The sequence below is a fragment of the Malania oleifera genome, chromosome 7, assembly GCF_029873635.1.
Source record: "Malania oleifera isolate guangnan ecotype guangnan chromosome 7, ASM2987363v1, whole genome shotgun sequence".
Taxonomy (NCBI): Eukaryota; Viridiplantae; Streptophyta; class Magnoliopsida; order Santalales; family Ximeniaceae; genus Malania; species Malania oleifera.
In genome coordinates, this window is record NC_080423.1 from 3,578,310 (window position 1) to 3,603,425 (window position 25,116).

The window sequence follows — 25,116 nt, forward strand, 5'->3', positions numbered from 1 at the left end:
TACCATTGATTTACAGCGGAAGTAAATAAACTCAAATATTATTAAACCAAAGCGCTAATTAACCGTATTACAATAATTTATTTTCAAAAAAGAAAAATTACACGATAGATAATCGTTTGGCATCATGCTAATATTTCTACTAAATCCTTATTTTTTTATCCCACCCACATGCTTGCTATGCCTAATGCCCTTTAGAGTCATCTGAAATGTAAAATACGATTAGGGTGAGACGATGCTCAGTAAGTAAATAAGATTATTATTAGTGTGTGGCCAAAATGAGCTTTTAAAAATTTCGTAAAACAATATTTAATACTATAACTTCAAAACTGTTTCTAAAATAAATGTAAATCTAAGAAAATCTGCATAAAACTTTTACCATCAACTATAACAGTAAAATTTAATAATCATATACTATGACCGTTAAATTAAACTTTTAACTTTAAAATTATAAAAATATTTAATTATATACATACATATACTTTTCCTTATACGTTTCCTTTAAATCGTCATTTAGACACAAGAATGACCCTTTTCATATAAACTTATACTTTTCCTTCAAATCATTAGCAACTTTGTACACGTAATTAAATATGTATAAACATATATTGTAAACCACTCTTAGGCCTGTTAGTCGTAAGTCATGTTTACCCCTATGACTAAGTTGTGTGGTCCAAAAACTAGACTTAGCTGGCTGGCCAACCAAACTAAATCAACTTACGTAAATATTAAGTGAGATTTTCCCTATTAAACCCTGGTCCAATCCAGGTGTGTACTCAGGAGAAATCCACTACCATATAAAACTACTCTGTAAACAGCATGGGTGCATTCTGATTCGTTTAAACTTTAAGCTGCGATACCGAGCATCTGTAATTTTGAACTTTCTTTGCCATAAGGGGTTTTAAAATTATTTTTATTATATAATTTGTACAATTAAAATAATATCAAGAAAATCTCATTTTTACTCATATTTTCGTGAAAATACGCAATGTAAAAAAAATCAACTCATATTTTCGTGAAATATGCAACGTATAAATAAACTCATGCCACACACTAAAAATATTTTCTTAAATAGAAATTAATGATGTAAAATACACGAGGAGTTTAGAACATTACTTAACTCAAAAATAAATGCAAGTATATTAAAGATAAAACTAGTATAATTAAATATGCATAAAAATAAATTCAAAAGAATTTTATGAAACTAATATAATCAAAATTTACTTACAAATAAAATCGGGTATGAATTTTAAATAAAAATCTAACATAATCAAATTTACTTACATCTTCTTTAACCTTGTACTATGAATATAATGAATATCTCTAAGAAATAAGATCAGAAAGAATGGGTGAGTGAGAACTTACTCAAAAATTCTCTCTCCACCACTAATTCTTTCACTTACTAATTGTGACAACCCGAATAATAATGGAATTTAAATAATAAAGAGAGAGGGAAATAGAAACAGAAATAGAAGGAGGCCATAGACTTCGTTGACGAACGCGGAGCGTTTGTCGATGACATTGCATTTCGGAAGGAAAAACAAAAGGGGAGTTTTAGGACTTCGTTGACGAATCCCCTGTATTCTTCGACGAAGGCTTCAGAAAATTCGTCGATGAAGACTGAATTTCATCGACGAAAAAATACATAGAGGGGTTCTGGAGCCGACGAAATTTCGTCGACGAAGACTGAATTTTGTCGATGAAATTAGTGAGAATTTGTCGACGAAGGTCGGGCTCGTCGACGAATTCTACCGCTATAAATATGAAATATCCGATTTTTATTTCATTTGAAGCTTCCTCTGCACTCTTCTCTCTCTCCCCTTCGGCTCTCTCACACTCTCTCTTTGATTTTGGGCTAGTTTTACGCCGGATTGAAGATTTGAGGCTACCACGACGCTATTGGCAAAGTTCTCTGTGAGTTTACTGGAGCAGATCATTGGGAAAACGAAATTGGAAATCATCACTGAGTTGAGGTAAGACTTTTTAACCCAAATTAGACTTTGTGATAGTTATAGGAATTTATGTACGCATGAAAATACTGATATTTAATACTGGGAATTTTCAGTTTCAGGGTATTGAGTAGGAAATCCTACGAGGATCAGGTTAGGATATTTTAGGGGCTTTCCCAGTAGCGAGGTAAAGGAATAAACTCAAGCAGTTATTTTCCATACAAATTATTATTAGTTATGAGTAAATTTATTTTCAGAAAAGCAAATGTTATAATGTGTATTACGAATGAAATGTACGATTGGGGAAATACTGCTATGATGATTAAAATGTATATGTATGTATGAGATGATAGAAAAGCACGATTTTAGAATATGAAGTATGTTTTGTAACAGCACATGTGTGACATGAATATTATTTCACGTGAAAAGTAATATGATTTGAAAGATTTTACGAACGAAGTATGTTTTCATGTATTATGAAAAGATGTGTTATGTTGTGATGTTTTGACGATTATATGATAAAAGAGTAATTTTTAGATTGTAAATACCTTAAACGTATTTACGATTTTGGCGCGAGGCCATGTATTTATGATTTTGGCACGAGGCCGTGATGATTCTATACATTAAACAACTAGGATGTTAGTTTAATTCAGTTCAAGGCTCGGTACCGTAGCTATATGTGTAGATCATATATCTACTTCAGATTAATGCTAACCATCCCACGAGGGGATGAGAGATGGATAGTCGATGTGACTTTCAGTAGAGTGTGGACGTGCACGTGGCAGTTCGTACCAGGGTGTGGCAGGCTCATCGTACTTATAGACATATTTGATTCGGCAGTGGTCGGCCAGCCATTGTCGGGTCCCGCCTTCGGGCTGCACAACCCGTCATGGGGGTAATACATGACACCAGTTAGCTAGTCATCTTGGGTATATTTTCAGTGTTACGGTTATAACAGATGCTTATCTATGTTATGATTTATTAACAAATATGAAAGTACATGATTATCCAGTATGATATTATGATTATTTCCAGAGTTATGAAATGACTGTATATGTATAAGCACTTTAAATGTTCATGTTGCTACACAGCTGTATTTAGTTTATTTTCCCTTACTGAGAAGTGTCTTACTCCCAACATTAATATATTTTTCAGGAAACCCAGAGAAGCCGGCGGGTCAAGGCCGCTGTTGAGTAATTAGAGCTTTCCTACTATAAGGGTAAGCATTGAACTAGGACTAGGAGATTTTTGTTGTATGGTCCTAGTGCCATTTTGACATTTTGAGGGTTGTATATATACATGTACAGAATTGGGAGAAGTAGTAAACTCTGGTATTATGTTTCTGGTATTAAGTTGTATGATTGGTTGTGAGATTTTATGTTTATTGCTGTTAGGTTTTCCGCTGTGATTGATAGATGTCCCCACTACCCACGGGTTCGGGTTGACCATTTTATTTATTATATTATATTTTATTGAGGGACGTTACACTAATCCTTCTCTTCTTTTGAAAATTTTTGTGAAAAATGAAGGTTGAGAGCTTCCTATTTATAGGAAAATTTTAGGGAAAAAATGGAATTTGTAAAAGTGTGGAGAGAGGGGTGAAATTATAATTTTTTTTCAAATTAAAGAATGGGCAAGAGATGAGTTAGGTATGGGTTGAGTATGAGATAGGGACGGAGGTCATGTGGGAATGTTTGCCACCACTCCCATTTAATTAATTTCTAATTAATTACTTACTTACTTAATTTTTTTTTATTTTTTTAAATTATTATTATTATTATTATTATTATTATTATTATTTTTAAGTTATGTTTTAGTTTTTTTTTTTAAAGAATTAAATTCGAATTTCGAAAACTCATGTGAGCCCCACACAACTTCGAGACCCAAGTGGGTCTTACGTAACTCTCATAGTCTTCATACGGTTTTATGAGTCCTACACAGTTTTGAGACTTATGTGGACCCCCATACGGCTTCAGGACTCATGTGGGTCTCACGCGGTCTTATGGGCTCCACATAAAATACCTATATTATTATTATTTTATCATATATTTTTACAAATTATGTTAATCAAAACATTATTTTATGTACTTATTTACGTATATAAATAGTGTCTACCCTATTTTATCCTATAAAATTTCATTTTGACTAAACCGACCTCCAGGGAGCGACTAAACCGCAATGGTCTCTGAGCACTCACTTAGATAAGGTTTTTCTTAGGCATCAAACATGAAATCAAAGATCATAACAAATAAACACTTTTATTTTGATACTAATTAAATGACCATTATTATTATTCTACTTTTTTTTTTTTATTATTACATTCCAAGAGGTCAACGATTGCGAGAAATGCTCAAACAATCCCAATCGAATCCTCTCGCAGTGGAAGAACAGATAATGACTATTTACATTTTGTAGTATAATGCAACAATCCACGAGACATGAGGCTAGGTTTGGAAACATGAAATTCAGGCCATTGTCAGATATCCAGTTTCAAATTTGGGATGGAAAGCTTTGATGTCAAGCCTCACAAGGCTTTCAAAAAGAGCTTGCCATTGTCATTGAGTTTTGGGAAGTTCTGCTTTCCTGTGCCGCAATACTCTAATTTGTTTCTGGTTTATAGCATTAATGGATTTGGAGTGAAGATCATCCCTGTTGCCAACGTTGCTATATCCCTCAAGTCTCTTTCCCTTTTGCCCTCTTGAACTCTATAATTCCAAATTTTTAAAAAAAAAAAAAATTGATATTTTTGCAAATAAAAGTAAAAAAATAAAATAAAAAAATCCAAGATCTAATTAAAAAAAAAAAACTAAATTAAAAAATGAACGTATGATTCACGAGCTGTATAGATTAACTAGACAACCATTAATTAATCTATTTAATGAAAATTATCCTATATTAGGGATTCTATCTGCGTCCCATCCTCGAGAAGAGTGCATAGGTGTAAATGAGACACAATCTTCGCATAGCACTAGTAGTATGATGATGAAATCAGCTATCTCACAAGCCACAAATGTCCTAGGGAAATAAATTGGAGGTATTGGTTAGTGTATATGAATGGTCAAAATGGGTTGTTATTAGAAGTGATCACAAAAATTTTGAAAGGGGTTGGGATACTTAGTGATACAATTGAAGTATTAAAACTCTATTATTCGAGAAATAATTATTAGAAAATAAACCTCGTACTAAAATACTAGTAAAAGAAACATCGAGGAGATGACTATCAAATTTAAGTGATTTGAAATCTCATGAATTAAGTTAAATAGGTAATAACAAGTCATTGAATAGTTTCTTAAGTCCTATTATATGTTTTACTCATCCCTATGATGTTAGAATAGTATAACAGTCACAACCGTAAAGTTTAATTTACCTCTTAATAAATCTATAACTTTTGTTAGGCGGTGTGTTTAGTTGCAATTACATACTTGACAGATTTATCTATATTAGGAAAAAAAAATGTCCACATTTTGCATGGGAGAAAAAAATATACCCCAAAATTGTTTTATTTTTGATAAAATTATTTTAAATTTTGTTATGAACGATGTAACCATTCCGCTGTACAGATCTTTTGAAAAATAAAGTCGTAGACATGTAGGTTCAGAGTCATACCAACTACTCCAAAAACACTCATCCATAAACCGATTACTGATACAAATAACATAAAAAAATGTAACCAACGTTTATTGAAAAAAGCAACCCCAAATATTTGGGACCGAAATCGATTAGTGGTGACCATTGAATAAGTTTCTTCAGCTTGAGTTGGGTTTAAAGCAGGAAATGTATTTGCACCATTGACATCTTATGATTTATTATAATCTATTCATTTTGAAAGTGTAATTAATATCGAAATTTTAATAAGAAGGAATTTCTACTTTTACTTTACATTTTAGCTCGGACTTTGTCAAAATTATAGTTCCACCCCTCCAGTTTAGAAAATATTTGTACTTGGTCCTTGATTGAGTTTGCAGCGATGGTGTCCCACTATCACCAAATAGCACATGGGCCCCGCTGTGTCTTGTGGACTAGGGAATATCGAGTCCAAATTGATGACCACAACCACAAGGGAGAACAGGAGTGTCCATACTCCATGTGGTGGGACCTTATAATCATGCATGCCACCATTCTTGGAAAATGACAAACCCCATTCACATTCAATGAAAAAATTTATTTTTTAACATCTTTAACGAAATTTTCGTTCGATCAATTAATTGAATTAATCGATTAATCATTCATCATAATCGAATCAACTAAACTACCCTTCTTACCTGAACTTTATTTGACTGAACCAAATTAACGAATTTGACCAAATCAAATTATAATTAATTATAAAAAAAATATTATTATATGCTTTTAATATATTTAATTATTAATTAATTATATAATTTAATTAAATCGATTAATCGAAATATAATTTCTCCATAACCAAACCGAACACCACACATAAAAAATCAAGACTATAATCCACATTTTAAAAAAAAAAAAAAATTGAAGCAAACCCAATTGCCAAATGGCCCTACAAATTTCAACATATATATATATATATATATATATATATATATATATATATATATATATATAGATATCCTACCATTTACTAAGTTCTTCACAATACTTAGTTAAAATATAAAATGCATTGATAGTTCTAAACTATGAGTCCTAGTTCATATTCATACTCAAACTTCAATTAATTACACTATTAATTACAAATTTTGGTTTTGTAGCGATTAAAGATTTTATTTGAATAAAATAAAAGGAAATAAAAAATGTTATTTTATTTTTTGTTTGCATCAAATACCATTAAAAATATTTTTTAAAAATATGATAAAAGATTAAGAAAATTAAAACACTATAATATTTAAAATTAAAATCTTATTCACCCATTTTCTATATATTCTATTTTCTTTCTCATTTTTTCATAATTACAAAATATTTAAAAAATTCCTTTTATCGTTTATATCTTTATTTCATTTTTTAAAAATATTTTCCAAGTTTCAAAAGAGGTTCTAAAATAGTTTCAACTTTGGCTTATTATTATTACCAATTCCTTTATTTTCTAAAATAATAATTATCTAAAAAAATTATAATAAATTATTTCAAATTAATTTAAATAAATACTTTTTTACATTTAAAAAAAAATACTTTTTCATAAGTGGTTCCAAATAATTCTTTAAAACTTTTGACTGATCAAATTTTACATCTAAATTTAAACATAGTTAATAATTATAAAATTATCAGTATAGTTTTACTTCAACAATAATGTGATACCCCGTGGAAGAAAGATTTAAAAAGAATTTGATGTTACTACTCATATCTATAAGGTGTACCTTTCTTTTTCGGAGTCTTCTCATAAAAACTTCACGGTTAAGCGTGCTTGATTTGGAGTAATCTTGAGATGGGTGACCTTTCGGAAAGTTTTCTCAGAAAGTGTGTGAGTGAAGATAAAACACACTGAAAATGACACGTGTTGGTTTGTGGGGCTAGTCATTAGTCCGATAAGGTCTGTCATCCTGTTGTCTGGTCCAGGTGGAGGAGGAGAGACGCAGTGCTTCCTGACAGACCTAGGTTGGGGTATTACAAAATGGTATCAGAGTAATTATCTAACCGAAAGTGTGATGAGATTCACATCGCATGGGTTTGGAAATGTGAGTTCACAACGAGGACGTTGCATTCTGTAAGTGGGGAGAATGTGATATCTGGAGGAAGAAAAGTTTAAAAAAGATTTGATGTTACTACTCATATCAACAAGATGAACATTTCATTTCAAGAGTCTTCTTACAAGAACTCAACGGTTAAACGTATTTAGCTTGGAGTAATCTTGGGATGGGTGACCTTCTGAGAAATTTTCTCAAAAAGTATGTGAGTGTGGACAAAATACACTGAAAATGACACATGTTAATCTGTGGGGTCAGTCATTAGTCTGATAAAGCCCCGCCCCCTGTTGTCTGGTCCAAGTGAAGGAGGAGAAACGCAGTACTCCCTGACAGACTCATATTGGAACATTACAAATAATTATTCGTATAAATTTTTTATCTAAAATCTCTAATTGAGACTAAAGATATGACAAAATTAAAATTGTTTTTATGAATTTGAGATTGGTAGCGAGACAAATTGAAATCGAAATTTATATATCAATATCAATAAGGTGTACCTTTCGAAAAGTTTTCTCAGAAAATATATGAATAAGGACAAAACACGCTAAAAATGACACGTATTGGCCTGTGGGATTAGTCATTAGTTCGATAAGACTTGTCCCCTTATTGTCTGGTCCAGATGAAAGAGCAGAGACGCAGTACTTATTGGCAGATCTAGGTTGGGGTGTTACAAATAATTTTATCTAAAATCTCTCATTGAGACTAAAGATATGAAAAAATTAAAATTATTTTTATGAATTTGAAATTGGTAGCGATACAATTTGAAATCGAAATTTACATACAAATGTAAAACCTGGGCCAAAAGGCCATAGTTTGAGATTGTGGAATTTATGCAATTTTAATTTTCAAGGGCCTTAGCGTAATTTAACATTTTAATACCCCCACTTATAAAATTCCCCACACAAAAAGAAAAAGAGGAAAGCAGGAAGAAGCATACCTCAACTAAAATATGGAAGCTGAAGACTCACCGTAAGTGCCTCGCCGGGATTTTCAACAGGAATTAGAAGTAGACTTTGAATTTTCTCTTCGATTAATCTTCACATCTTCCATTAATTCTATTAATATTGCTTCTGCGCAGGTTCGAGACCAGCGAGATGCTGGCGGCGTTTCTGGCATCGACGCCGCTGATGTCGGAGTCATGGAGGCTGTGCGGCCTCGCGAACGCGGCGGCGCCGGGGAGTTTCGTGACAGATCAGGTCGAGGGCGTGAGGTACGTGGCGTTTTCCGGCATCCAGACGGCGGAGGGGGGGTTGGACGTGATGGGTTTCAGCAATTTGGCGCGGTTGGATAGCGCCGGAAATGGGATTTTCGCGGCGGTTCACGGCGGCGAAGACGGGGAGGGGGAAGAGCCCGTCATGGTTCACGCCGGAATGTTGCATCTCTTCATGACCATGTATGGCTCCCCAACTTTCCAAAACCAGGTTAGTTAATTAATTAATTAATAATATTATTATTATATCAATTGTATTCGAGCAGTTTTATTAGAATTCGATCTACAGTAAATTAAGGAGTTGAATTCAAAATTCATAATATTAAAATTTTATATTTTATTATATTTTAGATATATATTTAATATTATATATATTATATATTTTTAGATATGCATTTTAAGTTAATTTATAATTAAATTGCATTTATTAGAGTTTAAATTGAATTTTAACAATTTGCAATCAAGTTGGATCTGAGTTGAATAATTTTGAAAATGATTGAGTTAATTTTACACATTATTAATATTTAATTTTTCTTAATTTTTAGTCATATTAAATAATTTTTATTTTAAATAATATTTAATAAATAAAAAAATATTTTAAAAAATAAATTTTCTTTTTATTTTTCTTTTTTTTTCATTTTTTCAAAAAAATTTCTTAATCGAACTATCCCATCATTTAAGTCTCGTTTGGAACTAAAATATATCAAAAAAATGAAAGAAAAATATTCAATAATCCTTATTTTCATATTTGATTTTATCCAGAAAGATAAAGAAAGAAAATAAAAAAATATCAAATTCATAAATAAAAATTTAATCTTACACATAATCATATCTAATTTTTTATAATTTTTAGTCAGAAATAAGTTTTTGCATTTTAAAAATATAAGAAAAATAAATAAATTCTCTCTTACCCTTTAAAAATATCTTCTCCAGAGAGGTCAACGTAGAAAGTTGGGGGGCAAGTCTCCCCACCTTTCGTTCTTTTTAACCCACGCCAAACGCGCCTTAAAGCTGATGCTCGCACTAGCCAAAGTCGCGTTGGTTGGGGCAAGCATAAAATATCTGTGTGGTTGAAATCAACAATTAAAAAAAAGAAATCAACACAATTATCATTCTATCTTTGTTAAAATGCCTTTAATTAAAATAAAATTTTTATTTAATTAATGAATAATTTATAAATTAATATATTTTTAAATAACTATCTACGAGTTTTATTCTCTACGGAAATGTTTTGAAATATATGATGTTAATTGTGATAGGTACAACCAGTTCATCTTAATAGTGTGTTCGAGTTAAGTTGATACAGTAAAATACTCAAACTAAAATTAATGCTCTCAAATGTAGTTTTATTATGTTCTTAAAGTTAATACTACGAATCGCATGAATAATGTGTGTTTCTCAATTATTGAGTAATTTGATAAATTCGAATTATGAGATAAAAAAAAAAAGGAATACGCTATTTTTAGTTGCGCAACTTAAACTCGATGTCTCCTTGCATGACTCTAACTCAGTACGATTCGATGACTCAAAAAAATAATAAAAAATTAAAAATTAAATAAAGGTGTGCCCACAAGGCTACAAAATTAGTGTAGGAGAGCCACCTCAATTTGATAAGGGCAAGGTTGAAAGTTGCTTTATTTTTGGTAATAAAAAAAGACAAAAAAGAAGGAAAGATGATTTATAAAAAAGATAGGGCATTGTTTGGTTTTAGTTGAAAATGACATATACAATAGAGCCATAGACCACTTGCTGCCATTCATGGCATAATATAATCTACAGTGATTTGATAAAATAATTATTTTATAATTCTATTATTGTAAAATCAATCAATCAATCATACAACATGAGGAATGGAAGCACATTCATTTAGAATGTCTTCATTCAAGCCCAATGAGACAAGCAAACAAAAACAAGTATGTGATGGCTTTTCCTTGAATGGAATTGAAAGATGAATAGGTTAAATTACACAACAAAACTCGAGCCCGAACCTTACGTATAGGAGTTTAGAGTTTGAACGTTGTATGAATTTAGATAAGATATAATATAATATAAAATTATATTGAATTTGTCGAAGTTCACTCTGTTAGGAACCTGTGAGCATCCAGATCAAAGTGACACCAAGAAATTTACGTGGCAACTATTTACTAACTCGCCGGAAAATATTACAATTCTCTCTCTCTCTTCCTCCTTTCTTTCTCTCAGCTCTCTCTGAGCTTCTCTGCTCTCTCTGCACTGTTCTGTGCTACTCTGAGCTATATAAAACATCTTCCACAACCCTCTTTTTATAGGCTTGGAAGTTTAAATGATAATCAATACAAATCAATACAAATTGGAAGTTAAAATGAAGAGATTAAATGGAGAATAAATTCCACACGTTTTCTGACTCAGCAACGTGTTTCCAGCTGTCTCTTGGCTCCATCTCTAACAATCTCCCACTTGGAGACAGAGACACCTTCTCAACCAGTATCATGAATAAATGATGTGCTCAAAATATGTCTTCGGGCATGAAGACCAACTGAAGTTAAACACAACTTCAGCTTCTTTGTAGTCGCCATCTTCCTGTCTGCTCGATTTCTGCGGACTAATTTGATGGCTGTCATCTTCACAACTGGTTTAAAAATGCCAGTGTAGTCAATCCATTTCTTCTGTTCGAAGTCTTTAATTACCAACTGAGACTTGTATCTTCTGGAGACGTCATGCTCCTCTTCGATTCTGTACACCCACTTGTTGTGAAGGCCTTTGGGCAACTTCCACATTCTGTTGGAGGTGAGGGACTTCATCTCATCCTTCATCACAAGCTCCCACTTGCTCGTATCTGCCACCTGACATGTTTTATCATTGCATTCGGGCTCTCCTCCATCTGTAGGAAGTAAGTAATCAATATACCTTCTGTCTGGTATATGAGACCAAGTAGATCTCCTAAGCTCCGGAATTGGAGTAGGAGATGGTGGTACGACGATCTGCTCCACTGGTTCCTCCACCTGAGGATTCTCGGTATTCTGCTAATGTGTCCCAACACATTCATGGGTGTTTATCTGAAAACTAACCCTCTTCTGTTTCCTGACTATACAATCCTCACACATGTCAACCTGCACTGACTGTAGACCACTCAATTTTTCCTTTGAGTGCATCACCCTGAGTCCTTTCTCGCTCATGTGACCAAGTCGTTGGTGCCAGATGTTGCTGTCGCCATTTTCTGCAACAACTAAAATAGACATGGAGGCATTGGAGGTTAGAAAAAGTGTTCCACTTTTCTTACCTCGTGCAATCGTTAGTACACCTTTTGAAACTTTCCATTCATTGCCAATGAATTTCGTTGTGTATCCCTCATCTGCCAACTAACCAACTGAGATCAAATTCTTTCTCAGGTTTGAAATATACCTGACGTCCTTCAGTTTTCATACTGACCCGTTTATACTGATCTTCACAACTCTTTTGTCGTTTACGTCGCAAGGTTGATCGTTGCCAAGGTACACCTTACCAAAATTACCTAGTGTGTACTCCTCTAGGCAATCTCTATAGCATGTGGCATGAGATGAGGCTCCGGAGTCTAAGACCCAAGACTTCTGCTTGCTCTCCAAAGAGCAGATCAAAATCTCATCATTCCCGGAAGCAATATTTGCTTCTGTCTTTACCCTCATCTCGAATTCTTTATTCTGACTCCTGCACTAGTTCTTGTAATGACCAGTCTTTCTACAGTTCCAGCACTCAATAACTTTAGTGCTCTAGGAACCTGTGTTCTGAGTACCTCTGGGATTTCCGGATTGAGACCGCCTGGGCCTAGATCTGCCGCGGTTATTTGATCATCCATGCCTGTTTCCTCTGCCTCGACTCTCCATGTTTAAGGCTGAACTCCAATTGGAGTTATGGTTCGATTGCATTCTTATTTCCTCCATCAAAATCATGCTGACGACCTCATCGTATACAAGTTTCGATTTTCCTGCGAAACTACTGATGGCAGTGACGACACCATTCCAATTTTTAGGCAACTGACTGAGAATCAGTAGATCCCGAATCTCATTATCAAACATTATCCCGACTGAGGCGAGTTGATCAGACAAATTGAAGTTATTCAAATGCCTACTGAAACTCTCACGTGCAGACATGTTCATTGTAAATAGTCTTTTCATGAGATGTACCTTGTTTGCGGTTGAAGACCGCTCGTACATATTAGAGAGCGCATCTATCAGAGACTTGGTAGATGTTATATGCTTGATATTAAACGCCACAGATTTCGACAACGTCATTCTGATGACTCCGAGGGCTTTTCGATCAAGCAACTCCCACTCTTCCTCGTTCATGGATGTTGGCTTACCCTTCAACGGTAAGTGCAATTCCTTCCCAAACAAATAATCTTCTATCTGCATCTTCCAAAAACCGAAATTGTTCCCGTTGAACATTTCAATTTTTGAGTTATTTTCATTCGACATATCAATTTGCTAATCTAGAAATGGAATTAGCTCAAATGGATAGCACGGTTGGATCCATAACGATCGAAAACCCTAGAAATCGTTCAAGTCGCTCGAAAAACGGACCCAAAACGACTCCGAAAAGCTCAGTCAAAGTTTGGTCAAACCTGATCAAGCTTGCTGATGTGGCACTGCAGACGTGGCAACTGCTGACTTGGAGCTGATGTGGCACCCTGATGATATGGCAGAGGTGGGTCCCATTGGTGACGTGGCGGTGTGGGTCCCATCATCTGACGTAGCCCCTGCTAACGTGGTGCTCCGGCTGACGTGGCGCTCTTCTGCTGACGTGGCCCTGCTATCGTGGCAGCGCTGACGTGGCGCTCTTCTGCTGATGTGGCCTTGCTAGCGTGGTAGCTGACGCAGCAATGATGATGTGGCCGATTCTGAGCGGCGGGTCGGATCCGGGGCAAGGATTGAATCTCGGGTCCACCCGGGTCTGAGTCTCTTGCCGGTTCGGATCAGGTAGTGGACCGGGTCAAGTCGAGGCGGAACGGGCGAAGAAGATGCGTGCAACGCGTGAGGATGTGTTCGCTGGCGCGGGGAGAGGCATCTTGCTCTGGCAAGGCGCGTGGGGGCGCATGTGGCGTCTGCAAAACTCCGTTCGAGCTCCGGATTGCACCCTTCTCTTCGTCTCGGTGAGCTGAATGTGATGGTGGCCTCAAAACACAGTTTGATCTACTGGACTGAGCTCTAAATTTCGGGATCACTTCCAATCTGGCTTTTCTGCTCCAACCGGGCTTTGATACCACTTGTTAGGACCGGAGGAGCCCATGGGTGGGCTTGATACACACAGGTGAACACCAATTTGACCCAAAAGCTCAAGCTAATTGGATCTTGGGTCCATCCATGTATATAAGCACCCATTATCCACTTTAATTTTTCAATGTGGGACAAGCTCACAAGTGGAATTCTCTACAATCTTCCCCTCACTTGTGAGTTCTTGCTCCCCCTTGAACGGAAACCGTCTCCTTTCTGGGACAATTCTCCAATAGTTGCTCAAGTGGGTCCTACCACTGGCATCTTACGTGCCTCAGATTGCATTCCACGTGCCTCCAAACCAATCCTACCTCCCACGTCTTGACCCCATTCGGATCCATCCGCAATCTAGATGATCCTTATTGGCCTCAGTCACACACTTGGTCCTCCAACTGTTAGCACGTCAGGAGAATTAGCTTCCCGTCTCGACTTTTACGATGTCGCTCACCCAGAGTTACGAACCGTCGGCTCTGATACCACTTGTTAGGAACCTGTGAGCATCCAGATCAAAGTGACACTAAGAAATTTACGTGGTTCGGTCAATAACGACCTACGTCCACGGAGCATACACCAACTATTCACTAACTCGCCGAAAAATGTTACAATTCTCTCTCTCTCTTCCTCCCTTCTTCCTCTCAGCTCTCTCTGAACTTCTCTGCTCTCTTTGCACTGTTTTGTGCTACTCTGAGCTATATAAAACATCTTCCACAGCCCTCTTTTTATAGGCTTGGAAGTTTAAATGACAATCAATACAAATCAATACAAATTGGAAGTTAAAATGAAGAGATTAAATGGAGAATAAATTCCACGCGTTTTCTGACTCAGCAACGTGTCTCCAGCTATCTCTTGGCTCCATCTCTAACACACTCGAATTTCAAATCTTGAAATTTTTACTCTTAAGTGCAATTTATTTGCTAGACTGAAATTTCACTATTAGATTTAGATTTATGTAAATTTACACAAATGAAGTACATATATTTTGTCAAAATTTTTATAAATTTAAGTCTACGACATAATGTTCATGCTTCCCAAAACAACTAAATTAAACTTTTGGAACATGAAGAATATTTGATAAAAAAAAACCATGTTCGATTATTCAAAAAAATGAGTAAGAAAATTAAATTCATAAAGCATCAATTAACAAAAAATTAATCTTGCGCATCATCAACTCTTAAGTTTTCTTAATTAGGATAAATATTATTTTTTTAATAGTATTTGATATTAAAATAAATAAAATAGTAGCAACAACAACATCAAGCTTTAAGTCTCACTAGGTGGGGTCTACTATATGAATCATTTTCCGCCAATTGATGCGATCATGGACCATTTCTTTTGACAGATGTAGGGCTATTAAATCCTTACTCACTATCTCCTTCCAAGTTATTTTAAGTTTATCCCTACCTCTTCTACTGCCCCCTACAGTAACTAACTCACTCTTTCTCCCCTACCTCTTCTACTACCCCTCACAGTAACTAACTCGCTCTTTCGGACTAGTGCACCATGTGGCATACATTGCAAGTGTCTATATCATCTGAGGCGTCCCTTTCGTATCTTATCTTCTATATGAGTTACACCTAACTTACCACGAATATGTTCATTCCTTAATTTATCTTTCAGTGTTATACCACACATTCATCTAAGCATTCTCATCTCGACAACTTTTACTTTTTGGATATTCAGTTTCTTCGTTACCCAACATTCTGATCCATATAGCATAATTGGTCTTATAGTCATCCTATAAAATTTCCTTTTTAATTTTAAGAGTATTCTATGATCACAAAACACACTTGAAGCACTTCTCTATTTTACCTAACCTGCTTTAACTTTATGCCTTACATCATCTTCAATTTCTCCTTTAGCTTGCATAATAGATCCAAGATATCGAAATTTACAAGTGTTATTTATTTCTTCATCATCAAATTTAACTTTATGTCCAATATTCCTTCTACTATTACTAAAATTATATTTCATATATTTTGTCTCATTTCTACTTATCCTAAAACCTCTAGATTCTAAAGCTTCTCTCGATAATTCTAACTCAGTCTCTACTTTGCCTCTAGTTTCATCAATTAATACAATATCATTTTGAATACTCTCAGTTAGTTGGTCCATCACTAAAGCAAAAAGATAAGAGCTCAAAGTAGGCCCTTGATGTATACCTATGGTGATTGGAAATTCTCTAATTTCTCCATCTATAGTCCTTACACTAGTCATTACTTTATCGTACATATCATTAATGACATCAATATACCTACTACATAAACTTTTTTTCCCTAAAAGATATATAACTTCTATGGTAGATCTCTTAGGCATAAAACCAAATTGATTTTCTAAGACTTTCATTCTAATCTTAATCTTTGTTCAACTACTCTTTCCTATAGTTTCATCGTATGATTCATAAGTTTAATTCTGCGATAATTATTACAATTTTGAATATCTCCTTTATCCGGTCCTATAGCTTTCTCATTTTTCATCTTTTTTAGTGCAAACTTAACTTTGTTAACTCTAATTTTGTGAATAAATCTAATATTTTTAGTCTTTTCCTTATTTGTCAAATCTAAGTTTAAGTCTTCTATTTGGTTTTCATTAAACAACTTACTAAAGTAATTTCACCATCTTTCTTTAATGTCTTCGTCCTTAACCAAGACAATATCATACTCACTTTTTATACAATTTGCATTTCCTAAGTTTTTAGTCTTCATTTATCTAACTTTAACAAGTTTAAATATATTTTTTTCCCCTTCTTTTGTATCTAATCTATCGTACAAACTATTAAATGATTTGTATTTAACTTCACTAACAACCATATTTGCATATTTTCTCATCTCCTTATACTTTTCAAAGTTATCCATATTTCTGCATTTTTGTCACGTTTTATACCAAATTTTTTTTATCTTTACGGCTTTTTGGATATCTATATCCCACCACCAACTTTCTTTGCTATTCGAGAATCTACCCCTTGATTCACCTAAAATCTCTTTTACTATCTATTTAATAGAACTAGCTAACATCCCTTCTAACGTGTCCATTCAGATTTCTCCTCCTATAAATATTTTCTTAGTCTCTTGTATACTTTGTTTAATACTATTTATATCTTTCTCAAAATTGTCTCTTAAGATTTTCTGTTAAGCCTACTTGAGGAACATAAGCACTAATGATATTTAATACAATCTTGATTTTTATAATTCTATCTCCTACTCTGTTTACATTAACAACGCTATCTTTTAAGTTTTTGTCTACAATAATTCCTTCTCCATTCTTATGTTTTCCTTTTCCACAAGTTTAAACCTGATTTATCAATTTCTCTAACTTTCTCCCCCACCCACTTAGTTTCTTGAAGACAAATTATATTAATTCTTTTTCTAATCATTGTGTCTACAACTTCCATGTTTTTACCCATAAGTGTCCCTATATTCCAAAAGTTGCTAATCTAATCCTAGTTTCCTTAACTAGCTTCTTTACCTACCCACGTCCAACATGATGCAAAAACCCACACATATTTGATTATTAAATTCCACATTCACTCGATGTTTGAAGAGGGTTTGAATGAAAAGTTGTATTTAATTTGGATAAGATGAATAAAATTGTATTGAAATTTATCCAAATTCTCCCAAAACCAAATCATCAATGCTCCCAAACACTAGCTCAAGTTAATTCAAATCATTTTCTATTTACAAATTTCATCAAAATTGAAATTGAAAATTTATGATTGAACCAGTTACATTTGAAACTTCATATAGTAATGTACAATTTATTGAAACTTCAGTAGCTTTATATTAAAATTCTTCTAAATTTCATCATCACAAATTTGTCACAAAACTAAGAAAGACTGCAAAATAAATAAATAAAAATTTAAAAATCACTTCTGGAGTTCTAAAAATCTTTGTTCCTCATGAGATTTCATATAATTGATTATCATTTGTACAAACATATCTGCAGATGGGGGGAATTATAGGAAACAGCAGGCTAAAGTCAATCATCATGACAGGCCACTCCATAGGTGGAGCAACTGCCTCCCTTGCTGCCCTTTGGCTGCTCAGTTACCTGCACTCCATCTCTTCTTCCCAGCTCCAAGTCCTCTGCATCACCTTCGGCTCCCCATTGCTCGGAAATGGGTCCCTCTCCCGAGCCATTCTTCGGGCAAGATGGGGTGGCAACTTCTGCCACGTCGTCTCCAAACACGACATTGTGCCAAGGCTGCTCTTTCCTCCTCCCCTCCGGCTACCTTTAGCTGACCAAGCAGCCCTCCATTTCCTGCACCAGTTCTGGCAATTGTTGATCACCTCTCTGCACTTGGGCAGCCTCGATGTAACACAAGTACCTGATCAGTTCCAGAAAGCCACACTGATGGTGTTTAACTGTGTCATGGGTCATCTCAGGGAGGCACTGGCAAAAGCATATCCGTTGGGATACAACATCAGAAACTACGTTCCAACTAGTTCATCATTTTGGCCATTTGGGAACTATTTCTTTTGTTCCCAGGAGGCGGGAGCAATCTGTCTGGATAATGCAGCAGCTATTGCTTATATGCTGCATTTGATGTTTATAACGAGCTCAGCCAGTTCAAGTATTGAGGATCACCTCAGGTATGGGGAGTATGTTGCAAAGATCTCCCTGCAGTTTTTGAAGGGGACCGACACTGCTGTTCAAACAGAGGAGCTTCCAAAATCTAGCTATGAAGCAGGGCTTCACTTGGCTTTGCAGTCCTCAGGAATAGCCACCGAGGTACATGTAGTACACTGTGTATAATGTGTATGTATAGAGATATCCCCTAATATGATCTTTGATGAACTTAAAACTGTCAGGATGTGGTTGCTGGGGCGGCCAAAGATTGCCTGAAGATAGCAAGGCGGCTGGGTCGCACTCCATATCTGAACAGTGCTAATCTGGCTATCAGCTTATCCAAGATAACGCCTTACAGAGCCCAGATAGAGTGGTATAAAACATCTTGTGATGAGAGCGAGGATCAGATGGGCTACTATGATTTGTACAAGCTAAGAGGAGCTTCGAAGAAACACTTTAAAGTCAATATGAACCGGATAAAGCTTGCCCAGTTCTGGAATGAAGTAATCCAGATGCTGGATACCAATAAACTGCCACAGGATTTCTCAAAGCGAGCAAAATGGGTGAACGCATCCCAGTTTTACAAGCTCCTGGTGGAGCCACTGGAGATCGCAGAGTATTATCGAAACAGGATGCACCGTAGCAAGGGACACTATATAAAGTACGGCAGACAGAGGAGGTTTGAGGTTTTTGATAGGTGGTGGAGAGAGAGGAAGCTGCCTGGCGAGGAAGAAAATACATATCCAAGAAGCAAGTTTGCAAGTTTAACACAAGATTCATGTTTTTGGGCAAAGGTGGAAGAAGCCAGGGAATGGCTTGAAAATGCCAGGAGAGAGAATGACATGATGAAATTGGCTCTGATATGGGAGAATATGAAAGAGTTTGAACGATATGCCAACAGATTAATTGAGAGTAAGGAGGTCTCTAGGGATGTTCTTGCAAAGAATTCAAGCTATAGCGTGTGGGTGGAAGAATGGAGAGAATTTAAATCACATTCTGCAGTTTCCTTCATATGCTAGTTTCCAGGTTAATTCCTCAAATGGGTTACCTTAGCTTATAATTATAGGTACCTAATGAGGCTGATATGATATGCATATAGGCTTTCTAATTGCGCATGAATTAAAAGAGCAGTGCAACTAGCTCTTGGAATATTCCTCAGCTTACATTTATGAAGTAACTTGTTTCTTTTCAGCCATCATCAGCCTAGCAAACTAGATAGAGCATATATACCTAAAGCCTATATGGAAATAGAGAGCATTGATACATTAAAAATGACTTTAAGATAATATTAACCCTATGTTTTGGAGTTTCGAATTCAGATCTTGAATTTGGATTCGCATGAATTTAAACAAAATGGAATACAAAATTATATTAATTTTTATTTAAATTCAAACAAATCCAAATCTCAGACCGTTAAAGCTCCTAAAGAAAAACAAAAGAGATGAATTGAATATCAAGAAACAAGTTCCCTTTATTCCAACCCCAAAGAATTTTTATTGAAGATTTTATACGAAGTCATTTCTTTCTATCTTAAATATAATTTACAACAGATTATAATTCTAAGAAAAAGTAATTTACATCAAAGTAATATATAAATGCAGTTATTCCTTACTGATTGTTAGTAATGGCATTATATTATTATGGCAGGCTAGGTGAAAGGGATGGCTTTGCCACTTTGAGTTCTCCAGAGTCACTGATATACACTGTCTCAATAGGCCTGTTCCATATTGCTCGGGCAGTTTGGGCTCTTTCATCACCAAGAAACTCAGCCAATTCATTAAATTGTCGTATTCTTTCAGCTGGTTTGTAAGTGGGAATGGAAGCTATGGCTGTCACCACATCTAACCCTGGAAACCAATTCAACTGAGATGGTGAGACATGTACTTGCTAATAATGGGGGAAAAAATTCATGTGAGCATTCTAAAAGATGTTGGGAGTCCAATTCATGGACACTATCCCTTTTATTAACTGAACTTGTATGGTTAAATCACAAGGTAGTTTTTCAAAAATTATTCTAATGTAAAGCTGAAGCAGGACAGCAGGGTATTTCAGGGAATAAGAGAGAAATAAGGTAGAGAAAAAGAAAGAAGGGAGAGAAGAAATGGGAGAGAGGGAAGAGACACAGTTCTGAATTCGAATTTGATAACTCCCTTCATACAATACAAAAACAAAGTACTTATACACCCAACATTACAACTAAAACAAATAATTAATAAAACAACCTTAAAGTATCTAAAGCTTCAAAATAACCCCAAACTAACTAAAATCCTAAAATATCTAAAATTATTAATTTATACAAAATCCCTAATTTTAAAATCTTCAAAGAGAATATCATTGCCTATAATATCCGCAAGAGGTCCATCAAAAAGTTGAAAGCATAGGATCAATATTACCAAGAACATGGATTAGAGGGATGCAAAACAAAAATGAGAACGTGTCGTGAACCACCTTGTATAATGATGGCTCACAATTTGATTGCTCTGGCTAAATTTGGCTTATGAATTAAAACAGAGTTCAAGTGCTTCATGCAAAATCACACCAATATAGGTGCCTGAAGCTCAAAAGCCAAAGGCTGAGCTGTCAGCTGCTACTGTTCAACCTCAAAATTTTTTCTCGAGGACCTTGACAATGGTCCCGAGGCAAGGACCAATTTTCATTTAGAATAGGGGATCACTATGGTATTCAAAAGATCAAGAGGATGGCGTATATTGCTTGCTTTAAAATGGGGAAGAATGTGGGTATGCTGATTTAGATACCAGTATAACAGTACCAAACAGCTTATTGGTTTTCAAACAAATCATACATGGTAAACTTCAAATAAAGGGAAACCAGGAGAAGGTAAAACAGGTAACACAAGAAGGAGTAAGGATTGCTTGAACACAAATAGAAAGGCAGGGACAAAACCAGTACACAAAATGAGCAATTGTGACTTCATGAATGTAAATCACTGAGTTACATATATGTATTGAATACAGTTAATCATAAGAAAGCAACAATCTTTTGAGTTTCTTGGGGATAAAAGATTTTCATAGATGCAATGGACAAAACAGGATCAACCCAACATATTGGAAGGCTGAAGCAATCTGGAAAATGTACTCCACAACACAAAAAGGATTAATCAAATTCAAAAGCAAAGGGCAAGGTTAATTCTGAATAAGATGAACTATTCAATCATAAACTAGAGCTAAATCTTCAAAAATAACAATAATAATAACCAAACAACATCCAACAATGCAAAAAATACAATACCCATATCATTATCATAATGCACAGAAAGCAATATAAAATCACGAGAGCAATGGAAACAGATATTTTCCCAAAACTTATCATTATCAGCATCAAATGCATCAAAAATTTAGAAACTCAGTAATATCTCAATGTACCTTCAACAACTGTTCCGAAAACAATGTTCTTAGAATCAAGCTGAGGGCACGGGCCAGGCCCCGTCGTGATCAAAAACTCAACATTGTGATAATTGGGATCCAACTTAATCTCGTCGTCGTCGTCATTCTCCGATAAACACAGCGAAACAAGCCCGGGTCTCGAGTGCGGAAGAACGAAGGCCCGATAATCGACGGTCTCCTTGTTCCGGGCCAGATCCACTGGCCGAGGAACCTCGCCCTTGTCACGGCGGCCCTGCCGGCCGGCGAGGAAGTACTGTCCGGGGAAGATTTTCTGGACCAGAGTGCCCTTGTAGGAGGAACCGGAGGAACCCGTACACATGGCTTTGAAGTTGGACACAGTGAGGGGGAGGAGCTTGCCATAGAGGCCGAGGATGAGGCGGCCCATGGGCTGCGGGTCCGGGCACGGGTATGGGTCCTGGGCTCGGCCCGGGGAGAAGGAGGTGGGGCAGAGGCTGAAGTCCAGGAAGACTCTGTCAGTGATTGTGGTGTCCGGCGGCGGCGGCGGCGGCGGCGGCGGCGGTGCGGCGGCGATGGCGGAAGAGGGGGAGGGAGGGAGCGAGAGGGCTGTGGAGAGGAGGAGGAGGGGACGGCGCGTGAAATGGGTTTGTAGAGTTGAGGAGAGGCTTTGGCGGCGATTGTGGCTGGGGAGGAGGGCGGAGGTTGAGGGAATGACGGATGCAGTTGCAGAGTAGCCCATTAAGCCTGAGGTCTTGATTTGAAACATTGCATACAACAATATCTATAATTTTTATATAGTTAAGTTATTTAAATTTATGCATATTTACTATATTTAATATTGTAATTGAAAATCTATATTTAGATTTTATTTTATTTTTTGTAAAATTTATATGTTTGTGAAAAAATAAAAAAGAAAGAAGAAGATCTTTGGTAGAGAGAGAGAGAGAGAGAGAGAGAGAGAGAGAGAGAATTTTCTTCCATTATGTGTCACTCAAAATACAAGAGTAGCATGAATTTATATGCACCGTTGAAGACAAATGCAAATGAAATGCAAATGTACAAATGTAAATGTAAATGTAAATATATTTCTAATATTTTCACTCTAGGTGGAGTATATATATTCGGTACAAGAATGAAATTGATGAAATCCAAGTGTTTTGATGAAGATGTCGTTGAGTTGAGAATGAGAAGCAACAAGAAAAGTTTTGATTATATTGGATTGCAGTTTTTCTCACACAATATGAGAGTCTATTTCAATATGTTTTGTTCGTTTATGAAAAACGGGATTGATGGCAATATGAAGAACTGCTTTACTATCACAAAATACAAGAGTTGACTTTGAATGTTGAATCTGAAAATCTTTCAACAAAGAAATTAACCAAAATAGCTCACATGTAGTAGAGGTCATAGTCCTATATTATGCTTCAATTGATGATTTTGAGACAGTTTGTTGCTTCTTGGACTTCTAAGAAATTAAAGAATCACCAAGGAAGACACAAAAACCTGTAATTGATCTTCTAGTATCCACACACTCAGCTCAATCTGAATCCAAAAGGCCTTGAGATCAAAATTAGAAATAGTGGAAAAGAAAAGGCCCTGTCTAGGTGCACCCTTCAAGTACTGAAGTACTTTGTGTATTGCAGCTGAATGTGATTGCCTTGGTTTATCCATATATTGACTCTGCTGAGGAAGACCTCAAATCAAGGAGCAAACATGAGGCCTCAATTAAGTGATATTTCATTTGAGAAAAGTCAGAAAATCTTCTTATTATAGAAAGGAGCGTAGAAATTTATTTAGGATTGATTTTATATTTACTCCATCGTTCCCCATTTACAAGTATAAATAGGGGTTGTAAGTTGTTGTAAAAATATAGAGTTATTTTTTTCATATTCTTCTTCTTCCACTGATTTTATATTTCTTTTTCCTCTGGTTCGTTTTTTGCCCTGATTTTATCATGGTATTAGAGCAAATCAATCCTTAAGAGGTCTAAACAGAGGTGTTTTTTTTTCTTTCTCACATCAACGTTATTGTCAAACGTTGAATGTGGTTTTTTTTTTATTTTACAAAATCTCGGTGTTCTTGATTGTGGGAGCATTTTGAACAATTTGTTGTTCCTTTTGTTCATTTTTTTGTTATTTCTACTCTCATTGGGTGTTTTTGTCGAACGGTTGGGGTGCACACTCTGCATATTCTTTTGCTGTTCCAAGGTTGAAGATGACCTCTTGATTTTTTTTTGGGCTACTCAGTTGTTTTTCTTTGGGATGTTTTATTCCTTTTTCTTTTCACAACTCCATTGACTTGAGCCCAAGCCCGTGTCCAAGCCAAAGCTTTTGCTACAGATCCAAGCCCAAGCGACCCACACCAGGAAGCCCAGATCCCTGCGATCGGCGCCTAGGCCTATCCACACCTAGACCGCACTCTGGTCCTGTCTGTTCCCGACCTGGTTTGACCCCGTTCGTACTTCCTAAAAAAAAAGGTTCCATTTTTTCCTCATGGCTGAAAAAGGAAGAGAAATTTGATAACCCTACCCATCACTTATACCTTCATCCTTTGAATCACCCCGACATGGTCTTGGTTACCACTCCACTAACTAAAGACAACTATGCCTCATGGAGTCCAGCAATGCTTCTTGCTCTTAAGGCCAAAAACAAGCTTAGCTTCATCGATGGTACGATTCCTCCACCACCTTCTAGTTCCTCACCTGAGGCACAACAATGGAAATGATGCAATGTCATGGTCATATCCTGGCTTCTCAATTCCATTTCTAAATATATTTCCTCCAGCATAATCTATTGCAAATCTTCTTTATGTCATTTGGACCAATTTAAAAGATGTGAATTCTTAAGTCAATGGGCCACGTTTTTACAAACTTAAACAAGACATCAGTAATCTTGTTCAAGGTTCTCTTTTAGTTATAGCATATTTTGCAAAGTTGAAGGGCTTATGGGATGAGTTGGCCAAAATTCAATCCCCGCACATTTGCACCCGTGGTACCTGCACTTGTCGTGCCCGTAAGAATAATCTAGCTCAGTGAGAATTTGACAATGTGTTGACCTTCCTTATGGGCCTCAACGAATCCTACATTGCAACTCGTGGACAGATACTATTGATGGATCCGCTTTCACCTGTAAGTCGTACCTATGCCCTGGTCATGCAAGAAGA

At 35.8% G+C, this 25,116-nt stretch overlaps 2 protein-coding genes across 2 annotated transcripts; one reads left to right on the forward strand and one right to left on the reverse strand.

The window, feature by feature from the left end:
• The first annotated feature begins 8,427 nt into the window (after positions 1-8,427).
• On the forward strand, positions 8,428-19,787 carry LOC131160620 (lipase-like PAD4). The gene is made up of 4 exons (XM_058116463.1): positions 8,428-8,563; positions 8,673-9,015; positions 17,969-18,754; positions 18,835-19,787. The coding sequence occupies exons 1-4, from the start codon at positions 8,544-8,546 to the stop codon at positions 19,609-19,611; spliced, it is 1,926 nt and encodes a 641-aa protein (XP_057972446.1). The 5' UTR covers positions 8,428-8,543; the 3' UTR covers positions 19,612-19,787.
• A 275-nt stretch (positions 19,788-20,062) lies between these two features.
• Positions 20,063-23,003, reverse strand: LOC131160621 (peptidyl-prolyl cis-trans isomerase CYP28, chloroplastic). The gene is made up of 2 exons (XM_058116464.1): positions 21,976-23,003; positions 20,063-20,439 (listed from the first exon to the last, which is right to left on the reverse strand). The coding sequence occupies exons 1-2, from the start codon at positions 22,718-22,720 to the stop codon at positions 20,231-20,233; spliced, it is 954 nt and encodes a 317-aa protein (XP_057972447.1). The 5' UTR covers positions 22,721-23,003; the 3' UTR covers positions 20,063-20,230.
• Positions 23,004-25,116: the final 2,113 nt, after the last annotated feature.

Coding starts and splice junctions, on each gene's coding strand:
- LOC131160620 (XM_058116463.1), top strand. CDS start 8,544: ATGGAAGCTGAAGACTCACC. Junction 8,564..8,672: donor ATGGAAGCTGAAGACTCACC/GTAAGTGCCTCG, acceptor GCTTCTGCGCAG/GTTCGAGACCAGCGAGATGC. Junction 18,755..18,834: donor CCTCAGGAATAGCCACCGAG/GTACATGTAGTA, acceptor TAAAACTGTCAG/GATGTGGTTGCTGGGGCGGC.
- LOC131160621 (XM_058116464.1), bottom strand. CDS start 22,720: ATGTTTCAAATCAAGACCTCAGGCTTAATGGGCTACTCTGCAACTGCA. Junction 20,440..21,975: donor TTTCGGAACAGTTGTTGAAG/GTACATTGAGAT, acceptor ATTGGTTTCCAG/GGTTAGATGTGGTGACAGCC.